A 22,632-nucleotide genomic window follows, 5' to 3' on the forward strand; every position below is an offset into this window, starting at 1 on the left:
CCCGTGATGTTTTTAGACCACGTTCATTATTGATGCAAAATAAATTCTTTATTGAGATGCAATAAAACAGCATTTAAGTTCAATAAAGTATATGCTGGAGTATGATTGCATTAAACCCCGGAGCCAAGTCTCAAGACCCTGAGACCCGGTCTCCTGGAGCCGAGTTTCAAGACGCTGAGACCCGGTCTCCTGGAGCCGAGTCTCAAGACCCTTAGACCCGGTCTCCTGGTGCCAAGTCTCAAGACCCTGAGACCCGGTCTCCTGGTGCCACGTCTCAAGACCCTGAGACCCGGTCTCCTGGAGCCGAGTCTCAAGACCCTTAGACCCGGTCTCCTGGTGCCAAGTCTCAAGACCCTGAGACCCGGTCTCCTGGAGCCGAGTTTCAAGACGCTGAGACCCGGTCTCCTGGTGCCAAGTCTCAAGACCCTGAGACCCGGTCTCCTGGAGCCGAGTCTCAAGACCCTGAGACCCGGTCTCCTGGTGCCGAGTCTCAAGACCCTGAGACCCGGTCTCCTGGAGCCGAGTTTCAAGACGCTGAGACCCAGTCTCCTGGAGCCGAGACTCAAGACCTTGAGACCTGGTCTCCTGGTGCCACGTCTCAAGACCCTGAGACCCGGTCTCCTGGAGCCGAGTTTCAAGATCCTGATGCCTGGTGTCCTGGAGCCGAGTCTCAAGACCCTGAGACCCGGTCTCCTGGAGCTGAGTCTCAAAACAAATCTCTCCCCTAACCCTGATCTCCGGTATCCTGTTTTTGGGTCACCCTCAGTGCCAACTGCTCAGCTGTCTTGTCGACCACGCTCACACATTCATTGCCACGGATGTAAAACCGCCACGGTCTCTCGGCCCACTCTCCGGCCGAGGTGATCCCCACTCTCCTCGCCGCCACCGTCGATTCCTCCCCCACGTCGCCCTCACCCCTCTCGAACCACAGCTCCGAGTCCTCCGAGGCGGCGTCCGTGCGGTCGAGGGCACAGCTGATGGACAGGGCTTGGCACAGCTTGCCGGGGCCATTGCAGAGCTTTCTATCTGGCAACATGGCCACGGCCACATTTAGTGTTGGCCTGTTGCGGCTTCTGGCGGAGCAAACGCATGGTCGCTACTCCCTCCAGTGGCTGCAGAGCACGGAGAAGAACGGCTGAGCCCTCTCCTGTGCACGAGGGGAGAGGGAGAAAGAGATGAGGTGTGGGGGCGGGGTGAATGGCAGATCTATGTCTAATTGTCTCTTTATATTTAACCAATATTATTCATAATTAACCTTTTTCCCGTCCAAGGACGGGTGTATTGCAGTAAATTTTAAATTTGAAACTTGAAAGCCAAAAGCAGACCGCGACGTGATATTCATTCCATCCATTTATGTGCAATTTGTAATGCCGCGGTGACACAGACTTATTTCATTTAAAGGTTATAATCCCTTGTTCATCATGACGTCCTTTTTACTTCCATGTGTCAATAGCGTTACGGAGATCGCGTAACGTGAGGGTTCTGCCTTTGTAGTGAGGGTTGTAAGTTGACGCTGAGTAGGAGGGAAGAGGCGCCTTGCCCCCCCATGTGGAGTGACGTCACCCGCTAATTATTATTAATGAGGTGGGGGGGGGGGTGCTCCATGTGGAGTGATGTCACCTGCTCATGCCTACTAATGAGGGGAGGGTCCATGTGAAGGACGTCACCTGTTCATCATTATTAATGAGGGGGGCTGGCCGACGTGGAATGACGTGACACGCGGGATACACAGACATTCTTGGCTCATTATAGTAGTAAATAAAGGTTTTGGGGTTAGATCACGCCGGATAATCGATGATCAACTGTTCGTTCGTTTCTCAGTCCGCTTGTCCTGGTGAGGGTCGTGGCGGCATCGTGTTGAGTAGTGGCTGTCCAGACCTCCCATTCCCTGGCGACAGACTCCAGCACTACATTACTATACACTACACTATACACTACATTACTATACACTTCTACACCATATACTACTATACACTACTACACTATAAACTATACTACTAGACACTACACCATATACTATACTAGTATACACGACTATGCACTACATTACTATACATTACTACACTATACACTACATTACTATACACTTCTACACCATATACTACTATACACTACTACACTATAAACTATACTACTAGACACTACACCATATACTATACTAGTATACACGACTATACACTACATTACTATACACTTCTACACTATACACTACATTACTATACACTTCTACACGATATATTACTATACACTACTACACTATAAACTATACTACTAGACACTACACCATATACTATACTAGTATACACGACTATACACTACATTACTATACACTTCTACACGATATATTACTATACACTACTACACTATAAACTATACTACTAGACACTACACCATATACTATACTAGTATACACGACTATACACTACATTACTATACACTTCTACACTATACACTACATTACTATACACTTCTACACGATATACTACTATACACTACTACACTATAAACTATACTACTAGACACTACACCATATACTATTATACACGACTATACACTACATTACTATACACAGACTCGAGCTTTTCCTGGGGAATTCCCAGGCGTTCCCAGGCCAGTCGATCGACATCGTCCCACCAGCGTGTCCTGGGCCGGCTCTTCACCCAGTGTCGAGTCTCAGGACCCTGAGACCCAACTGTATACAAATATAGGACCTCAGAGCTTGGGAAATTGTTTGCGCCAGCCAGATGTCCAGCAGGGGCATTAGGAGGGGAGTGAGAATGTTCACAACTCACCGCGGCTCGAGACGTTGAGGCAGCAGTGCAGCCCGTAGATGCGGTACACGTAGAGCGTGCCGGGGGGCATGAACATCGCCACGTTCCTGGGCGTGCGGCGGCCGTGGCGCGAGTGCGACGCTTCGTCCAGACCCCCCGGGTACGCCTCGCTCTCTACCACGCGCCCCCGCAGGGCCCCCTCCACTCCGGGCACGCGGCGAACCAGGATCTGGCGAAGTGCAGGGGTGGGGGGGGGGGGTACAGGGTCGCGGTCGATACGCGCGCGCACAAAATGCTCAGCCACAGATGAACCGTGATACGTTTGCTCATTGAGATGTTAACTACCTCGCCTGGTATACAGGAGGTCGTGGGTTTGCATGTGGTCGTGCGGATTTTTCCCCGGATCCTCCAGTTTTTCCCTCCATCTTAAAAACACGCGTTTAGAGTATTTGGCTGCTATAAATTTCCACGTGATAAGCCACTTCGTTGAGCAATCATTTGTGGTCAAGGTTGCTTCCGAAAACGGGCTACATAGCTCAGTGAGCCTTACCTGGTAAAATAAAAATAATAGTTGAATAGTTTATCTCATCAACGGACACGAATCGTGATGCGAATTCCAGTCATTCGTGCAGCGGCGGCGGCTTTTGGCTCAGCCATCCATCAAAAACGGTCACCAGCATCGCGCCCTTTAAGATGCGCTCCTACGACCGTCTGAAACGCTCTTCCTTCCGATATTAGGAAGCCACTCGAGCTATGCATCTATCAGTCACTTAGATTAAACACTTCTTTAGAATTATTATTCTTAGGTTTTTTCGGTAAAGTCACGTAGGTAAAAAAAAAACATTAGAAAGTAAAATAAAATAAAAAAAAAAAAATCACGACGTTTCGGAGGCAACACAAGCTTCCGTCTTCAGGAGGTACCGTCACAGCCACGACTGCTGTATCAAGTAAATGAGAGATTGCACTTCTTTAGAACTGCTTTTTGTGTCTAGTGTGTTGTCCTTCCTCCGCACCTCCAATGAACGCGGTTGGCAACGTGCGGTGCAAAATAAGTTCAACATACGTAGCGCTTACACATCGGCGGCAGGGCAGCGCAGTGCGAACACTTGTGCCGCACAGCAAGAAGGATCTGGGTTGGTTTCCTGAATCGATTGCTGAAGTTTTGCTCGTCTTGAATCAATGCTGGCGAAATTATACATTCCCAGAAGTCTGTGTGGCTGATGGGATGTTTATATGTTGCACCTCCAACCCAGCGTATATATAAGCTCCTAGCTTGGTAGTGTCCCATTCTTCACCTGAAGACGGCTGCTTGCGTTGTAGCCGAAACGTCGTGAGAATTGTTTTATTATGTTTTATTTTTATTATTTTATTACTTCCCTTCTACGTGACTTTACCGAAAGAACCAAGAAGATGAATCCCTGCAGTCACGACAGCTTTAAATCGAAATGTTTATATGTTCTTCACGCATACGGCAAGAAGGTGGAGTATGGGCCGCTAAGTTGTTTTGTTACGATGCGGCACAGTGGTCACACTCGTGCCTCACAGCGAGAAGAGCCTGGGTTAGATTCCTTTGTGGAGTTTGCAGAGGTGTGGACTCGAGTCATGTGACTTGGACTCGAGTCAGACTCGAGTCATGAATTTGATGACTTCAGACTCGACTTGGACTTGCATAACAATGACTTTGTCCCACCTCTGAGGTGTGGACTCGAGTCATGTGACTTGGACTCGAGTCAGACTCGAGTCATGAATTTGATGACTTCAGACTCGACTTGGACTTGCATAACAATGACTTTGTCCCACCTCTGAGGTGTGGACTCGAGTCATGTGACTTGGACTCGAGTCAGACTCGAGTCATGAATTTGATGACTTCAGACTCGACTTGGACTTGCATAACAATGACTTTGTCCCACCTCTGGGAGTTTGTATCTTTGTGTGTGAGCGATTGCATATGTCTGTATGTCTTTGTGTGAATAGCGGCTGTGCTATGAACCCGGTGACCCGAGTTCGATTACCGTTCATGGTCAACACTGGTGACGATTATCTGAACTGGTCCTGGGCCTCCCCTAGGTCGACTCAGTCTCAAAATCAGAATCTGGTGTGGTGTGTAAACATCTCCACTCCATGAGGGAAAGGCGCCGGGCGTGGTGCTGGCCATCCACTCCCTCGTGTGCCGTACCGGTCTTCATAGGCGCTGCTTGCTAACAGCACTTGTCCCAATAGTCTGTTAAGGCTACACGGGGTATCTTTGTCTTCGTGAGGTGGTATTGTGTGTATGTTCTCCCCTTGTTCTGCACGGGTTTCCTCCCAGAGTTGAAAACACATCCAATGTAGCTCGTATTGACAAAACATTCCAATGGTCGAAAAATTACCCGCAAATTACTCAATTGGAATAACACATAACAGCAACTTTACTCTTCTTGGTTCTTTCGGTAAAGTCACGTAGAAGGGAAGTAATACAATAACAAAAATAAAACATAATAAAATAAAATAATTCTCACGACGTTTCGGCTACAACGCAAGCAGCCGTCTTCAGGTGAGAATTATTTTATTATGTTTTATTTTTATTATTTTATTACTTCCCTTCTACGTGACTTTACCGAAAGAACCAAGAAGATGAATCCCTGCAGTCACGAAAGCTTTAAATCGAAAAGCAACTTTACCCCCTACTGGCAGACTAATGGCAGTTTGCAGGCCAGGCGCTGAAGTCGCCTTGTGCTGCACAGCGACAACTGCCACTCGGGGGTGACCTTTCAAACGTGCCGAGATGAGATCTAAGTCGCTTATCGCGTGTAAACCGCTCTGCGAAAAAGCAAATATAATTATAGATTAAAGACTGTACTAGAAACTCAACTATTTTTATTTTACCAGGTAAGGTCCACTGAGCTATGTATCTCTTTTTCAGAAGCGACCTGGCCACAAATGATAGCTCAACGAAGTGGCTTACCATCATGTGGACATTTATAGCCACAACTCTAAAAGCGTGACAATGTTTCCAAATATGGAGGGAAAAACCGGAGGACCCGAAGAAAAATCCACGCGACCACTGGGAGATACGAGACACGCAAATTCGAAATATACAGACATCGTCAAGGTCGGGATCAAACCCACGACCTCCTGGATACTCGGCGAGGTAGTTAACATCTCCTAGCAACCGTGATGATGATGAGAGAAACACGCAAACTCCAAATATGCAATGGGCGTCAGGGTCGGGATCGAACCCACGACCTCCTATATACCAGGCGAGGTAGTTAACATCTCCTAGCCACCGTGGCACACCCCAGAGTACGCTGTCGCACACCCACTATCAGAGTGCCTGAATGAGTCTGGCTGTCTAGCACCCCCTCGTGTCGGCAGTGGCGTGAGAGACATTGCTTTGGCTGTTCCTTCACCCACAGGCACACATGGGGTCATTGGGAAGGGACCCTACCAATATAATTACAGGTTAGTTCCCCACGTAGCTCAACCCGTCTTAGGAGCCGGTCAGACATTTGTGACGATGTGTGACGAGGGGGGGGGGAGTTTGAGAAATGTGACGTCACATCAAAATGCGCAACTTTAAATAAATATAGACAACACGTTCTACTTAATTAAATAAACTTTTTAGTAAATGTTTTCTCCTACAACTTCAGAGTGCAACGGCACATTAATGACGCACTAGAATGACAATAGTTTAACGCGATTTGAAGCAAGTTTTATATTTTTGGGGGGGGGGCAGAGCTTTGTGACGTCATTTGAAGGGGGTCTGACTTTTTGTGACGCCGTGTGACGGAGGGGGGGTCAAAAATCGTCCAAAATCGTGTGACGTCATTTATGGACGGCCCCTTATGCCTCTTTACCTGCCCCAGCATCGCCCTTGCGAGCTGCTCGCAAGGCTGGTTGAAAAAACGAAATCCCAGTCGCTCCACCCCGCACGCGGGTAGGCTCCGTGAGAAATGGCTGCTGCTGCTGCTGCTGTTGGGACTGGCCATGGGAGGCGCAGGCTCCGGCTCCTTGCCACGTCGCCTCTTCCGATTGGTCGACGGCACAGGCGTTCCTTGGTCGGCCATTGTGAACCTTGGGGAGGGAGATAAAATATTTGTATCTGCTGCAAAACAGTGGGACTGCCCATACAACCCAATGGGACTGACTACCCATACAACCCAATGGGACCGACTTCCCATACAACCCAATGGGACCGACTTCCCATACAAGCCAATGGGACCGACTGCCCATACAACCCAATTGGACTGACTTCCCATACAACCCAATGGGACTGACTTCCCATACAACCCAATGGGACCGACTTCCCATACAACCCAATGGGACCGAATGGGACCGACTTCCCATACAACCCAATGGGACCGAATGGGACCGACTTCCCATACAACCCAATGGGACCGAATGGGACCGACTTCCCATACAACCCAATGGGACCGAATGGGACCGACTTCCCATACAACCCAATGGGACCGAATGGGACCGACTTCCCATACAACCCAATGGGACTGACTTCCCATACAACCCAATGGGACCGAATGGGACCGACTTCCCATACAACCCAATGGGACCGACTTCCCATACAACCCAATGGGACCGAATGGGTCCGACTTCCCATACAACCCAATGGGACCGACTTCCCATACAACCCAATGGGACCGAATGGGACCGACTTCCCATACAACCCAATGGGACCGAATGGGACCGACTTCCCATACAAGCCAATGGGACCGACTTCCCATACAACCCAATGGGACCGAATGGGACCGACTTCCCATACAACCCAATGGGACCGAATGGGACCGACTTCCCATACAACCCAATGGGACCGAATGGGACCGACTTCCCATACAACCCAATGGGACCGAATGGGACCGACTTCCCATACAACCCAATGGGACCGAATGGGACCGACTTCCCATACAACCCAATGGGACCGACTTCCCATACAACCCAATGGGACTGACTTCCCATACAAGCCAATGGGACCGACTTCCCATACAACCCAATGGGACCGAATGGGACCGACTTCCCATACAACCCAATGGGACCGAATGGGACCGACTTCCCATACAACCCAATGGGACCGAATGGGACCGACTTCCCATACAACCCAATGGGACCGACTTCCCATACAACCCAATGGGACTGACTTCCCATACAAGCCAATGGGACCGACTTCCCATACAAGTCAATGGGGCAGGAATCGGTTCCCTTTAAATCGACGGCATCCGGTTCCGAGCCGGTTGCGACAACCACTTCCGGGAGGCCGTCACCCCCCTCCGACTTTCAGGTTCGGTAGAAATGCAAAGTTTTCCATCACGAATTGTATTTGTACATTAATATACAAAATCGCGGCGCAATTTTGTATTCCGTGGGCGCAGATGATGCGCGCTCGTTCGTTTAATTGGCGACGGCGAACGAAAACTTTGCACAAGTCGTTCAGTTCGCGCGGCCTAGGCCCTTGCCTAGGCCGCGCCGAGGCCCACTCGAGGCCTACCAGAATTCACGAACAGCAACAAAAAAATGTAATTATCTTAAACGTCTAAGACTTGTCTGTGCGTGAAGTTTTCACAAGGGCAATTGATGTTAATGGTGCCGGAGTCGTCAGATGCGTTTGGTTTAATTACTTACAAGCCTCGCGCCGGAGTGGCGAATGTATTGAATCGATTCCCAGTCCTGAATCGATTGTTTCGATTCCGTAGTTTTTTTTATTTTATAATGTTAATATACGATTCAAGATTACAGGAAAAGTAAATGTTTTACCAATTAACTTCAATTATCGCGTGCACAGTTATCATTGTAACACTATTGATCTTTGTTTATACTTTTCCGAGTATTGAGAATAGAGAAATCAATCTAAGAATGAAGGAATAATTATCGATTGTGTTTAAATAAATTCCGTCGATCGTAATAATGGATCGTAATGGCTCTCATCTGGTTGCATTGCAGGATGCACTCCGCACGAAACCAAACGACCTCTCATCTTTAACTCGTAGAGACTAACACAGTGAAGGCGAGATCTCTCTCGCCTGCTGTCCAGGAGGAAATGGTTTCGATTCCGACCCTGACGCCTGCTGTTTATTCAGAGTTTGCAATGTCTCTCCATCTCCAGGTGGATTCTTCTCCAGGTCCTCTAGTTTTTCACCCTCCACATTTAGAAACGTGCGTTTCGGACATTTGGCTGCTACACATTTCCATATGATAAGCCCACTTCGTTGAGCTATTTGTGATGACCAGCTCACCTGATAAAAAAAATTGTTAAGTGGAATTTCGATTTAAAGCTTTCGTGAATGCAGGGATTGATATTCTTGGTTATTTCGGTTAAGTCACGTAGAAGGGAAATAATAAAATATACCATAATAAAATAATAAAATATACCATATTAAAATAATAAAATTCTCACGACGTTTCGGCCACAACGCAAGCAGCCGTCCTCAGGTGAAGAACTGGGCTGTCCGAAAGACATTAGGACGCTGTCTTTCGGACAGCCCTGTTCTTCACCTGAAGACGGCTGCTTGCGTTGTGGCCGAAACGTAAGAATTTTGTTATGTTAAAATTTTATTATTTTATTATTTCTCTTCTACGTGACTTTACCGAAAGAACCAAGAATAAAGTTAAGTTGAGTTTGGTCAGCAGTGGAGTGACAAAGGGCTGTATTTTTGAGCAGAGGGCAGTGCAGCAGAATACAAAATCATTTTTCCCAGACGATAAGACGACTGCCCAAACTTTTTGGACTATTTTGAAAACAATCGTGTTTTATAATCTGGAGTACATGGAGAGCCAGGGGATTCAACTGATTTGCTCATGGAATTATTGTACGAGTTACCCGATCGGAGAATGTTAATTTATGTAGGTGCCTTGGTTAAAAAATAGAACAACATTACTCGAAACGCACTAATTGTGCAATGATTTCTTCTGGAAGATGATTCTGAGCATCTGATGGTGTCTGCTGTCCCTCTGGGTCATGTGTCCATATGGAAAACTGGCTTATATCAGATCAATCCAAACAGCTAGATTAAAGAATGTCTTCTGGAAGAGACAATGCCCATTATAAGATGCTCACTCAACTTTGCTTTCAGATACAGGGGAGGGGTGGGGGAAGGGGGTGCATCTTATAGTCCAGAAAAAACAACACATCTAATAGGTGTCATTGGGATTGATGGGAGATGTGTAGAGTATTTCAAATAAAACGTTGTTTTCTCTATGATTTCTCCTAGTTATTGTGGTGGGATAGATATACATGGATCACCTTGTATTACTGCAGTAATAGTGCGTACTTTCAAGGGAAAGAGTTCGTGTTATAATGCAGAGTACGTTTATACGATGGACCCATTATAAACCCACACCGTAGCTGCGCCACATTCGTATTGTTCTTCAGGTCTGAGCCATGAGTGAGGAGTGCGCTGTCGGAGTGGGGAGTTACGGGGAGGAGACGCTGGGGTCGAAACGGCACCACCGGTGCCATTCGCTGCACGTTGTCGACACGGAGCTGAGCGCCGACTCTGTGGAGTGGTGCCCGTTGCCTGGGCATGAAACCCTGCTTGCTTGCGGCACCTACCAGATCTCCAAACCCACAGAAGAGGCAAGCAGACGGTCGCCCCCTCGCACGCTTTCAGATGCGCTTCTGTGGCCATCTGAACGCTCTTTCTCCCTATATTAGGAAGCCACTGGAGTTATGCGTTTTAAAAGACAAGCAGTGTCAGAGTAATGAGAGCTCGGGGTGAGCAGCTACATCATGGGACCTTGTCTTTGTGCTCTACGCCTTTTGGCGTCCTCTGGTCTAACACTGTTTGGGACTAGGCTCAAAAGAAAGCTGTATCTGGTGTGGACCAATCAGTTTCAAAGACAATGCATATATTATCAGAGTATGTTTTTTGTTTGCATTCTGACCACTTGTATTGTGGTTAATGCAGACATGATTCCTTGTAAAAGGTTTCAGTTTGGTGTTTTAACATCTGTTGCCAGAAAATAGGGGAAAACCTATTCTCAGGAATTTATGTACTTGAGCAAGCTGTTCTCATATATTTTATATTCATTTATTTTAGTGACTTATTTACCTTTTCTTATTTTGGAGCTGTATTGTTTTTTTTTGTATTGTTGTAACTATAGGGGTGCCACGGTAGCGAGATGTTAACTTCCTTGCCTGGTATGCAGGAGGTCGTAGGTTTGATCCCGACTCTGATGCCTGTATATTTGGAGTTTGCGTGTCTCTCTCTGTCATAATCGTCATGGTGGCTAGGAGATGTTAACTACCTCGCTTGGTATACAGGAGGTCGTGGGTTCAATAATGACCCTGACGCCTGCTGTATATTTGGAGTTTGTGTGTGTCTCTCCGCGTGTGTCTCTCCCCGTGGTCGCGTGGATTTTTTTTCTCTGGGTCCTCCGGTTTTTCCCTCCACATTTAGAACCATGCATTGAGATTACTTAGATTATTTTTCTGCTATAAATGACAAAATTATGGGCCACTTTGTTGAGCTGTCATTTGTGGCCAGGTTGCATCTTAAAAACAATTTAATGCCTCAGTGGGTTTGTCTGGTAGGATGGGGATGGTTTCGAGTTGTATTTGTGTTTGGGTGATTTTTTTATATTTCTTGTACTTTGCACTCCTGTCGTGTTTTTGTAATTGTTTGTTGATCTAACGTTCTTACCCGTGCTCACAACTGGAGATCTGTAAAAAAAGAGCTTTATAACTCATCGGATTTCTCTGCAGTATAAATAAATATTCTGATTCTGAATCTACTGAGACAGTGGGGAGACACCCAGACTCATCGGGGCTCAAACCCAGGATTTTGTGTTACTAGCTCAGGGTGTCTGGCACAGCCGTTTATGAACCCCCCTGAGAGAGAGATAGAGAGGGGGACTCAAACCCAGGGGCCTGAACCTTGAACGAATGGTGTCACCATTGCTGTTTCAGCATTACCAACACGGCCATTGTGAACCGCCCGAGAGAGACGCAGACCTGGAGATTTAGCCCATGTTCTCAGTGTTTCTCCCAGTGGTCGCGTGGATTTTTCTCCAGGTCCTCCGATTTTTCCATCCACATTTAGAAAAATGCTTTTAGAATATTTGGTTGATATAAATTTCCACGTCATAAGCCACTTGGTTGGGCTATCACTTGTTGGCCAGGTCGCTTGTGAAAAATAGCTGTACAGCTCAGTGGGCCTTCCCTGGTAAAATAAAAAATTGTTTAGTTGAGAGTTGTAACTTGCTGACCCGCCACTACTGGACATCTGTGAGAAAGATCTTCAAAGCTCATTGGATATCTCCAGTCTAAATTAAGATTCTGATTCTGATTTTGCTTTACCACCTCCCCTGACAAGCCCACAGTAAGGGAGTCTCACAATGTTTGCGTGATCCAGCAACCCTCACCTCCACAGTGCTGGATTACAGGCACGCGTAGCCGCCACTACTGCCCGGTGCTGTTGCCAAGTCCTAAGCTGTGCATTGCTGTGACAACCACAGGGTACATCAGAAGCACCCGTACAGAGGGTGGGGAGAGTGTTGCTGTATCAGGTGGACGAGAAGAAAGGAGGCATAGTGGAGCTACATCGACAGGACACAGCCGCTATCCTGGATATGAAGTGGTGAGTCCCATTGGATTGAGTGTGGTCCGAGTCCCTTCGGATTGCATTGGGAATGAGTATCATTGGGTTTAATGGGGAAGTATTGCCATTGAATTAAATAGGTTTTGAGTGAGATAAAATGGGTAATAAGTCCTATTGGATTGAATGGGTAATGAGACTCATTGGTTTTAATGGGGTGTGGAACCCATCAGTTTGAATGCAAACCGACTTCCATTGAGATTGGTACTTTGTTAATGCAATGTTCTTGACTGCAGGTGCCATAAACCCATAGCCGGAGCCCCCACTCTCTGCACAGCAGATGCACGTGGGGAAATACGACTTCATCATCTCCAGACCGCAGAGGTGTGTGTCTCTGGGCACATTATTCTGTGTTTGTGTGAAGTGGTTATAGCACTGCACTACGAACCCGGCGAAGGGAGTTTGATTCCCCCTCGCGGCCAGCATCGCTGGCAAATATCCGAACTGGTCCCGGGCCTCCCCTACGTCGACGCAGCTTTAAATGAGTACCTGGTGCGGTGTGTAAACATTGGCACCGGGGGAGACAAAGGCGGCGTCGAGCTGGCCACACTCCCCCTTGTGTGCTATGCCGGCCTTCACAGGTGCACGCTATTTAAGAAGAGCGTTTCTTTACTGAGGGCTGATTAGGAATTTCAAGTATCTTTGGTAGACAGCCGCACATTAACACACAATCTCGGTGTTACCCAGTAATGTGTCATGTGTGTGTGTGTGTCCATCGGGTCAGTAGCCTCAGGGCGTTCACCTGCAGCCGGGCACAGCGCTAAGCATTGGAGACAATCGGCTCGCCCTGTCCCTCGACTACAACAGCACTGAGTCACACAGGTGATGGGGGTGGTGGTCGTGGTAATGGTGGGTGTGATGGGGGTGGTAATGGTGCATGTGGTGGTCGTGGTGATGGTGGGGGTGTTGGTCGTGGGGGTGTTGGTCGTGGTGATGGTGGTCGTGGTGATGGTGGTCGTGGTGATGGTGGGGTTGATGGTGGTGGTGACGGGGGTGGGGGAGCAGTAGTGCAGCGATTTAGCGTGCTGCGCTGCATACCCGGCGACCCGGGTTCGATTCCCAATCACGGTTAATACCAGTGACGGCTATCTGAACCGATCATGGGCCTCTGCTACGTCGACTCGATCTCAAATGAGTACCTTGTGCAGTGTGTTAACATCGCCACGAGGGAGACAAAGGCGGTTGCGCACGGTGCTGGCCACCCACTCCCTCATGTGCCTTGCCGATCTTCATAGGTGCTACTCACAGACAGCACTTGCCCCAACAGTCTGTTAAGGCTATATGGGGGAAATTTGTCTTTGGTGGTAGGGTAATGGTGGTGGTGGCCATGGGGGTAATGCTGGTGTGGATGGGCCATGATGGTGATGTGGGTGATGGTGGTGCATGTGTTTCAGTCTCTGTGTAAGCGACTCGCTTGGCTCTCTCTCCCTGCTCCACCTGGACGACTCCACATCACTGAAACTCCTCTCCCAGTGGAAGGGCCACGAGTTTGAGGCCTGGGTCTCTGCCTTCAACACCTGGAACCCAAACATCGTTTACTCTGGTGAGAGAGCAGCAATCGCACAAATCAGGTCAAAGGTAACTTGACCCTGAGACTCGACTCCAGGAGTCCAGGTCCAGTGTCTTGAGACTCGGCTCCAGGAGACCGGGTCTCAGAGTCTTGAGACTCGGCTCCAGGAGACCGGGTCTCAGGGTCTTCAGACTCGGCTCGAGGAGACCGGGTCTCAGGGTCTTGAGACTCGGCTCCAGGAGACCGGGTCTTGAGACTCGGCTCCAGGAGACCGGGTCTCAGAGTCTTGAGACTCGGCTCCAGGAGACCGGGTCTCGGGGTCTTGAGACTCAGCTCCAGGAGACCGGGTCTCAGTGTCTTGAGACTCGGCTCCAGGAGACCGGGTCTCAAGGTCTTGACACTCGGCTCCAGGAGACCGGGTCTCAGGGTCTTGAGACACGGCTCCAGGAGACCGGGTCTCGGGGTCTTGAGACTCGGCTCCAGGAGACCGGGTCTCAGGGTCTTGAGATTCTGCTCCAGGAGACCGGGTCTCCACATTTAAAGATCGGGTCCCAGGATCAGTTTCATCTCTGTACACTCTAGACCAAACTGCCAGCAGGCATGTCATTGCTAATAGCTGTGTGTGTTCTCATTGTAACTGTGCAGGTGGAGATGACAGCAGATTCTGTGGTTGGGACACACGGACAGACTGTAAGACACCCATATTTTGCCAGAGGTAAGCTATCTTTGAACAGACTAATCCTTGTCATGGAAACATGGAATTTATACCACTGGCTCAGGGCTGTTAATGAGTCGTGATCATCTGAACCCAACATCAGTCGCCAATATCTGAACCGGTCCTGGGCAGACTCGGCCTCAAATGAGTACTTGGTGAGATGTGTAAACATCGGCATGAGGGAGACAAAGTCATCCGTGCGTAGTGCTTGCGATGCACCCCCTCATGTGCTGTACCAACCTATATAGGCGCTACTCGCTAACAGAACTTGTCCCCAACAGTCTGTTAACGCGATATGGGGATCTTTGTCTCTATTTCTGTGTGTTCCACAGACATGATGCTGGGGTTTGCTGCATTCAGAGCAACCCACACTGGGATAATGTATTGGCGACGGGAAGGTGTGTACTCATTTACACTGCAATATTCGCACGTACAGACACATAGGTGTATACTCATTGGGGTGACAGGGTGGTGGAGAGGTAACAGCACTTTTGTCTCGTAGCAAGAAGGGCCTTGGTTTGATTCCCACCTCGGGGCATGGAGTTTGTGTTCTCCCCCTGATTTGCAGTGTGAGAGGGTGAATGAGAGTGTGTGGAATTGATATGTTCTCCTGTTTTGCATGGGTGTTCTCCGAGTTCTACAGTTTCCACCGATAGAAAACGTTAATACAATGCTGAAAAAAAAAAACTCAAATTACTCAAATGGTATTTTGCATAGCAACATCGCCCCCTGCTGCAAAAACTTGGCAAGGACCCTGCTGAAAAAGTACAACAATTAGTGAGCACTAGCGGGAAGTACCCGGCGTTGCGCAGGCGAAAAAGACACACACACATCGACTCGCACACACAGACATCGACTTTAGATACATACACATAGACTTACACACCACACATCAACTCACATCGACTGACACACATAGACACACAAACACACATCGACTCACACACGCACATAGCGCCACACACACATATCGACTGACACGCAGACATATTGACATAGACACACATAGACTGACACACACACATGGACTGACACACACACTTGGACTTACACACACACACATTGACTTACACACACACATCGACTTATGCACATATGGACTCACACACACAAACACATGGGCTTACACACACACATACATAGACCCACACACACATTGACTTGCGCACACACACACACAGCGACTTGCACACATCGACTTACACACACACACACATGGACTTACACACACACATTGACTCACACACACACATCGACCCACACACACACAGACTTGCACACACACATCGACGCAGACACACACATGGACTCAGACGCAATAATAATTAGATTAATATTCAGCAAGTAAATTTAGAAATATTAGTTGTCAGCACAAACAAAAATATTTAATGTAATATTTGCAAGGTGATTATTTAATGAAGAGGTTTCTTTCAACGTGAGTTTAGCGAAAGAAGCATGAAAAATTTACTTAATATTGCCGTGGTGAGGCCTAGTGCCGTGCAGAGCCCCCGGCCTCGCCTCGATGGACCAGCCGACCAAGGTGGCACCTTGGCAGGCTGGGGCTGGGCTGCTACCCCTCACCCCCCTCCCCCCAGCCACGATCCCCCCGCCCACTCTGCAGTAATATGTACGGCCTATAGTGGTAGCATCTACCGACTGTATGGTAGTAACTGCACGCATCGGGGTGGGGGGAGGACATCACACTGTGAAGAATTTACCTGAGCGTTTTGTGTTTTTGTGTAGCATTTTTAACGCGAAAGAAAATTTCCCCCTCACCCCCACTGAACGCGTGTCACTTGGTAGAGGCCGTCCCCCCCACCGAAGGCGTGTCAGTTGGTATGGTCGAGCGTGTGTTAAAAATAAATTAATAGGCATCACACTAAATCGCTAATTTAACTAATTTAAAGTTGAGGGACGTGAAAAAGGAATAGCACTCGCCCACCGCGGGGCTTGCGGCGTGGTACCTGGCTAATTTGTTTACGTAAACCCCACCGTTTGAGAGCCAAATCCTTCGCAAATGTGCGAACACACAGACAGACAAAAAATGACGTTTATAGGTAAGATATCCCAGGTAAACGAGCATCATTTACTAATATAATGAGCCAATAATGTGTGTGTGTCCCGTGCGTGACGTCACTCCACATGAGGCCCCCCCCCCCCCCGCGTGACGTCACTCCACATGAGGCCCACTCCCCCCTCATTAATATTCATGAGTGGGTGGATGTTTACACTAACGCAGAGGAAGGTCGAGCTGAATTAAATAATTTATTACGCAAAGTCGCTTCAAATATGACATTTCTTTACAGAAAGTGACGGTGAAAAATAATGTACGTGGCATCACTGCATTATATTTCTAAGGTTTGTTGAGTTCTCGTTTCCCATCTTCTTGTTGTATTTGCCTCCGTGCAGTTTACCGTTCTCTATGTGCTATGTGCGTGATGTCCCCCTGTGTGTTCCCTCGCTATGTGTTTTACCCCATTTCCCCCTGATGATGATCGCTTGTGTTGCGTTCGAAACGTCGTGATTTATTTTAATTTAATTTAATTTAGTTTTATTTTATTTCTACATACGTAACTTTACTGAAAAAACCAATGAGTATAGTAATTTCTGCAGTCGCGAAAGCTTCAATTCTATACTAACCCAAAAAACCTGTATTATGGACTATCAATTGCAGTCCATCCACGGCCGGGTGGATTGTTACATCATAGATTGTGAGAGATGGCAGTGGCTTGGGGGAGGGGTGCCTTCATCCAACAGTGGATTGACCACGGCTGATGATGATTGCAATAGAGCAAGGACGTGGAGCAGCAGAGTTTCATCATCGGCCGTGTTCAACCTCGGGTCCTTGTTGCCGCACTGCTCCCCCCTCTCCCCCAGCTACGACGAGCAGGTGCGGCTGTGGGATCCGCGTCACGTGACTAGGCCTCTAGTTTCCTTGGCGACAGGGGGCGGGGTGTGGCGTCTCAAGTGGCACCCCAGCACCCCAGGCCTGCTACTCTCCGCCTGTATGCATGGGGGGTTCCGCGTGCTGCACTGTACACCCCCGCAGCACGGTGAGGATTTGCATCTGAGCAGACCTAGTTAACCCTTTTCCGTTCCGATGACGTACGTGTACGCTGTCAGTTTTTCTTCCAATCCCATTCCGATGATGTACGTCTATACCCATTGAAACGAAGTCCGAAGAAAAGCTAAAATAAATTAACTTTGTCAGTACCGAGGCTCCCACAAGGCCACGTGGGAGGGCGTGTGGCACAGTATGGCGCCAGCTATCGTAGAGTGCGGTGGTCGTGTTGTTATGGTTCTTTGTGGTGAGTAACAATGTATTTTTAATAGAACGGCGCTACGCCTCTCTAAACAAAATTAACACTGAACCGCTTGTGCGTTCCGAGATTCAGCGGTGAACGGGACCCCCACCCTGTCTCAGAACAGGAAAGGGTTAACATAAAGTATCCGAAACACGTCAGGAGGATTCATGCATAGCTATGTATTGTGCACTGCGTTACAACGTGCAATTTGTCTGTTAGCTGCCCCACCTCTCATGTGCCGTGCCGACATTATTGGGTGCTCGCTAACTGCACTTGCTCCAGAAATCTCTGAGGTTACATGAAGGGGTGGCGCAGTGGTTATTACCACTCTGCGCTACAAACCCGGCGACTTCCATTTGATTCCCTGCCATGGCCAATGTCTGAAACAGTCCTGGGCCTGCCCTAGGTCGACACAGCCTAAAATGAGTACCTGGCGCATTGTGTAAACACTTCCACTGGGGAGATAAAGGTGGTCGGGCATAGTGCTAGCCACATTACCCATAGGTGTGCCATGCCAGACTTCATAGGTGCTACTCGCGAACACCACTTGCCCCAAACAGCCTGTTAATGCTATATGGGTGATCTTTGTCTGTGTGTCTGTAGGCAGGGGTGGCGGCTCTTCGTCGCCGTTGTTACGGGTCCTGTGCTCCTACGAGCATCACGGATCACTCGCCTATGGAGCTGATTGGTCGTTGATCCAACCAGCCCCCACCCCCTTCACTGCCGGTGCCTCCTCATTGGTGAACATAACCTCTAGCTCCACCTCCTCCAATGCTACGCCCTCATTGGGGGATACATCTTCAACGGCCGCTCAATCTTTGGTCAATACATCTTCAAATGCTGCCCCTCATAGATCCAAATCCAAGGGCAACCTTACCATTCGCTTCGAGTCCTCAACTGGCTTCATTGACATCCTCGATGATGATGATGACGACGATGATGGTGGTGGTTGTGGTATCAGTGATGGCGATGATGCTGGCGGTGGTAATAAATTCCATCTTGTGGCCACTTGCTCATTCTATGACCACGCTCTGCACGTGTGGAGCTGTGAGGTCTAGTGACCCCAAGTTTCCCCTTGCCCTATGTACCCCTTTTCTACTGCACAACCGAGCTAGTCCAGCACAGCTCAGAAGGAGCCAGGCTGTTTTTCCACTGCAAAAGCAAGCTGAGCCGTGCCATTGATGTTGCATTCAATGAATGAGTTGAGACGTGTAGATTGCGCGGCAATGCAGTGTCCTCACAACGAGCGCTTTATTCGCCATGCTCCTGGCCTGGCCCTGCTTGGTCCTGAGCTAGAATGAGACGTCTTGTGAGGCCAGCGTAGTACGGATTAGTTTCCGGCTCGGCTCGGCAAACAGCCGGTGGAAAACCCACCCGTACTGTGACGGTCTCGTGCTGGCTTGTCTCAAGTGTGCCATTAGAAAAGGGTGGGGTGGGGGACATAACTGTCCTGGTTCAGCCTCCCAGCAGTTTGGTAGCTTTACTGATGCAGACCTCATGTCCCATCCAGAGGGAGTCGGTCATAGGTCTCTGTTTATATGTGTATATATAGTCTATGGGAGAGAACGAGGCAGTCCTAGGTCTCTGAGTTTCTGGGTCCCTATGTGGGTATGTCGGTCTCTGTGAGTCTATGTCATAGGGAGAAGAGGATAGGTCTTGAACAGGGGCAGGGAGATGACAGCATGGGTGGCTGGGGGAAGGGCGTTCCAGTCTGGCTGTAGTGGAGGAGAATGAGTGACTTTCCACCGAGTAAAGAACAGAAAGCTTCTCATCTCATCCTGTACAGAAACCCTTTACTATGAGTGTGCCTTACCATTTAGTAAATGTCTTGGATGCGACTTGAGTAGTTTCATAATGCCCCATTGTTACATGTGTAGTGGGTCCAAGACATGTAATAATGACGTAGAATCTTTAATGACCACTTAACCCTCGCAATGTGAGCGGCCTTTGAACATAGACCTCTTGGAACACTGGGGTGGTGACTTGCTGGCCCAGCGGAAACGCGTTGGCCGATTGTTGCAGATTTTGTCGGTTCTAATCCAGCGGCCGCCCTGGTTATTACTGCGGATGTAAAAACTCAATTACTCCGCGCTGCCTGTGTCACCGTGGATGTCAAAGATCCCCGTGACGTCAATTTGCTGGAGTAGGCCATTGTGTGCTGGCATCGTGGTCCAAATTGTTGCCAAATGTAAGAAATTTGACGCATGTTACTTATTCGGGATTACGCACGTAAATAATCACTCCCAAATGTGAAACCCTTGGCAGGACCCTCCTCAAAAGAGTCATGAGACTCGGCGAGGCTTTTCTGCGTAAACGAGCATGATAACAATAAGAGCACCGTCTTCCGGAAGGTGATGAATGCGCTGCTTTAAAGTGGGAAGAGATGGTTCATCTGGGTGGTCGTATGTCCCTGCGGAGAACCACCTGTAAAACAATTTTGAAAAAGTTGGATTAAAACACGTCTTCCAGATCTATTATCCAGACTATAAGACGCATACCCAACTTTTTGTTTAAAATACGGGGGGTGTGGGTGAGGTGGTGGACAATGTGCCTCTTATAATCCGGTGAATACAGTATGTAATTGAGATTGGTGGGAGAATGTGCAGAGGCTTTGAAAGTAAAATGTTTTGGCGATGCTTTCTCCGACGTAATATTTGTGGACTACCTGTAATAACATGGATCGCCCTGTATCGCTGTAGGAACGACGCGCGCATTTGTACGTGCACTATCCATACCATACTATTAAATGTGACGGGTAGGGCTTTTAACACAGCGATCGAATTTCCATTGCAGCTGCCTATTTGCACTATGAATCGCAAAACGTTGAGCAATGAAATGTTCAAAGCTATATTTTTTGTCAAAAACTCGTTGAATAAAAAAAAGTTTACTGGCGTACTTTGTGCATTTCATAATTTGTATATACAGTATGTGTTTATGTTTTATCTTACAGTAGTGACGTACGTTCCAGCTAGGCCTCGGCAAGGTAAGGTAATTTACCCTTTTTACCGGGTAAAAGGGTAACGGTAAAGATGTCGACATGCCAAGGGGTAAGGTAAAGGGTACAGGGTAAAGGTAGCTCGGAAGAATTACCTGGTAGGGTAAAGTTAGCGCGAAGTATTACCCGGTAAATACGGTGCCTTGTTTACCGCTAGAAGCTCCGTGGCGCAGTCCGTGGCCTCCATTTAATAAGTAATATTAAAACAAACTTTCTTAAAAACATGCTTTTATGAAATGTACGAGTAATGACAGAACTCTACGACTCCAGGAAGCGGCCCTGAAGCTCGCCACAACGTAAGAGGCCGTGGTGATTTACAGCCAACGTCAGTTGACCGTGGACAATTAGACCCAAGCCGAAACATAACATCTAAAAAAGGATTTTATGATAGAATATAGTGTTGTCATCAGTATGACATAAGTATACCAAGTTTGCAGTCGATACCACATTGGGAAGTGGGTAGAAATTTAGTTACAAGATTTGAGGATACGACGACAACAACAATGACAACAACAACGACAAGCATGTAAAATTAGAATCATTGAGTGTATTCTATATGAATAAAGCGCTCTACCCAGCATTTACCGTTATAAACCTTGTTCACGTGTAGTAGTTCCCTAGTAATTACCCTGTAATTGGGTAATTTGGATGGGGTAAGGGTAAAAGGTAGGGTAAAGGTAGGCTCGTTGCTTTTTACCTTTTACCTTACCTGCGAAAGGGTAAAAGGTAGGGTAGAGTGATTGTATTGTGGTAAGGTAAAGGGTAGGGTAATAAGTAAACCCGTAAAAACAAAGTTTTTCACTCAATCCTTTATATGCGTGGCGGCTAGAGTCCTCTCGTCCTCTGGCTTGAGATGGCTGCCACCTATGGGTCAGATGATTGTCTGCCACCATTAAGCAATTGGTAATTAAATATAATATTTTTGTCCTATAAAGTGTAAAATTTTGGTAAAAAAATTTTCACGAACATTAATTGTCACGCACAACGAGTCTGTGTGGAAAATGTCAACTCGGTTGGATCATGGGAAGTGGGTTAAAAAACGACCGAAAGATTTACACGGTCGTAAGCAAGCAAGCACGCAAGCAAGCAAGCGAACTTAATATAAAGGATTTAAAAATAGGCTCGTTTTTACCTTTTAACTTTTACCTTACCTTGCCGAGGCCTAGTTCCAGCCATGACACGTGCTTTAAAGATGCATGGATAGGTTGCAGACGAGAGGCTTAACGTTCATATTTGGGGTGGTGATACAGCCCTGCGGAAGCTGTTGTAGAAGTTCGCGGTTCAACCCCGGCGGCCACGCTGGGTTATTAACTTTAAAATAACTCTGCGACGTCGACTTCACCAACGTACGCGAAATATCCCCGTGTCACCCGCAAGAGTAGGGGGCCGTCCATAAATAACATCACGCACCTAGTGGGGGGGGGGGGGGTCAGACATTTGTGACGATGTGTGACGAGCGGAGGGGGGTTCGATAAATGTGACGTCACATCAAAATGCACAACTTTAAATGTAGAATTGTTATAACACTGATTGTTATAACAACACTCCTACAACATCAAAGTGCAGCGCCACATTAAATACGCACTACAATGACAATAGTTTAAAGCGATTTGAAGCATATTCTTAGGTTTTTTTTCGGTAAAGTCACGTAGGTAAAACATCAAAATTAATAAAAAATAAAATAAAGATCACGACGTTTCGGAGGCAACACAAGTCTCCGTCATCAGGTGGGACCGTCACAGCCAGATTAGCAGC

General features: G+C 47.8%; 2 protein-coding genes across 5 annotated transcripts; one reads left to right on the top strand and one right to left on the bottom strand.

The window, feature by feature from the left end:
- Positions 1-61: 61 nt before the first annotated feature.
- Positions 62-8,435, bottom strand: MPG (N-methylpurine DNA glycosylase). Its single transcript, XM_061577013.1, is given in 5 exon segments — positions 62-1,051; positions 1,053-1,147; positions 2,793-3,000; positions 6,608-6,824; positions 8,382-8,435. Coding segments are annotated over 4 exon segments (840 nt in total). The 5' UTR covers positions 6,818-6,824; positions 8,382-8,435; the 3' UTR covers positions 62-724.
- Positions 7,981-20,759, top strand: DPH7 (diphthamide biosynthesis 7). 4 transcript variants are annotated; one of them, XM_061577010.1, is made up of 10 exons: positions 7,981-8,040; positions 10,129-10,332; positions 12,213-12,334; positions 12,589-12,676; positions 13,080-13,174; positions 13,747-13,895; positions 14,508-14,577; positions 14,910-14,975; positions 17,455-17,630; positions 18,486-20,759. In XM_061577010.1, the coding sequence occupies exons 2-10, from the start codon at positions 10,138-10,140 to the stop codon at positions 18,938-18,940; spliced, it is 1,416 nt and encodes a 471-aa protein (XP_061432994.1). In that variant the 5' UTR covers positions 7,981-8,040; positions 10,129-10,137; the 3' UTR covers positions 18,941-20,759. The 4 variants fall into 4 exon arrangements, with proteins under 4 accessions (XP_061432994.1, XP_061432995.1, XP_061432996.1 ...); XM_061577011.1 differs by lacking the exon at positions 7,981-8,040 and adding an exon at positions 8,057-8,275; XM_061577012.1 differs by lacking the exon at positions 7,981-8,040 and adding an exon at positions 8,693-8,878.
- The last annotated feature ends 1,873 nt before the right edge of the window (positions 20,760-22,632 follow it).

This window comes from Lethenteron reissneri, chromosome 63, assembly GCF_015708825.2.
Source record: "Lethenteron reissneri isolate LAM-NWPU_2019-01 chromosome 63, ASM1570882v1, whole genome shotgun sequence".
NCBI lineage: Eukaryota > Metazoa > Chordata > Hyperoartia > Petromyzontiformes > Petromyzontidae > Lethenteron > Lethenteron reissneri.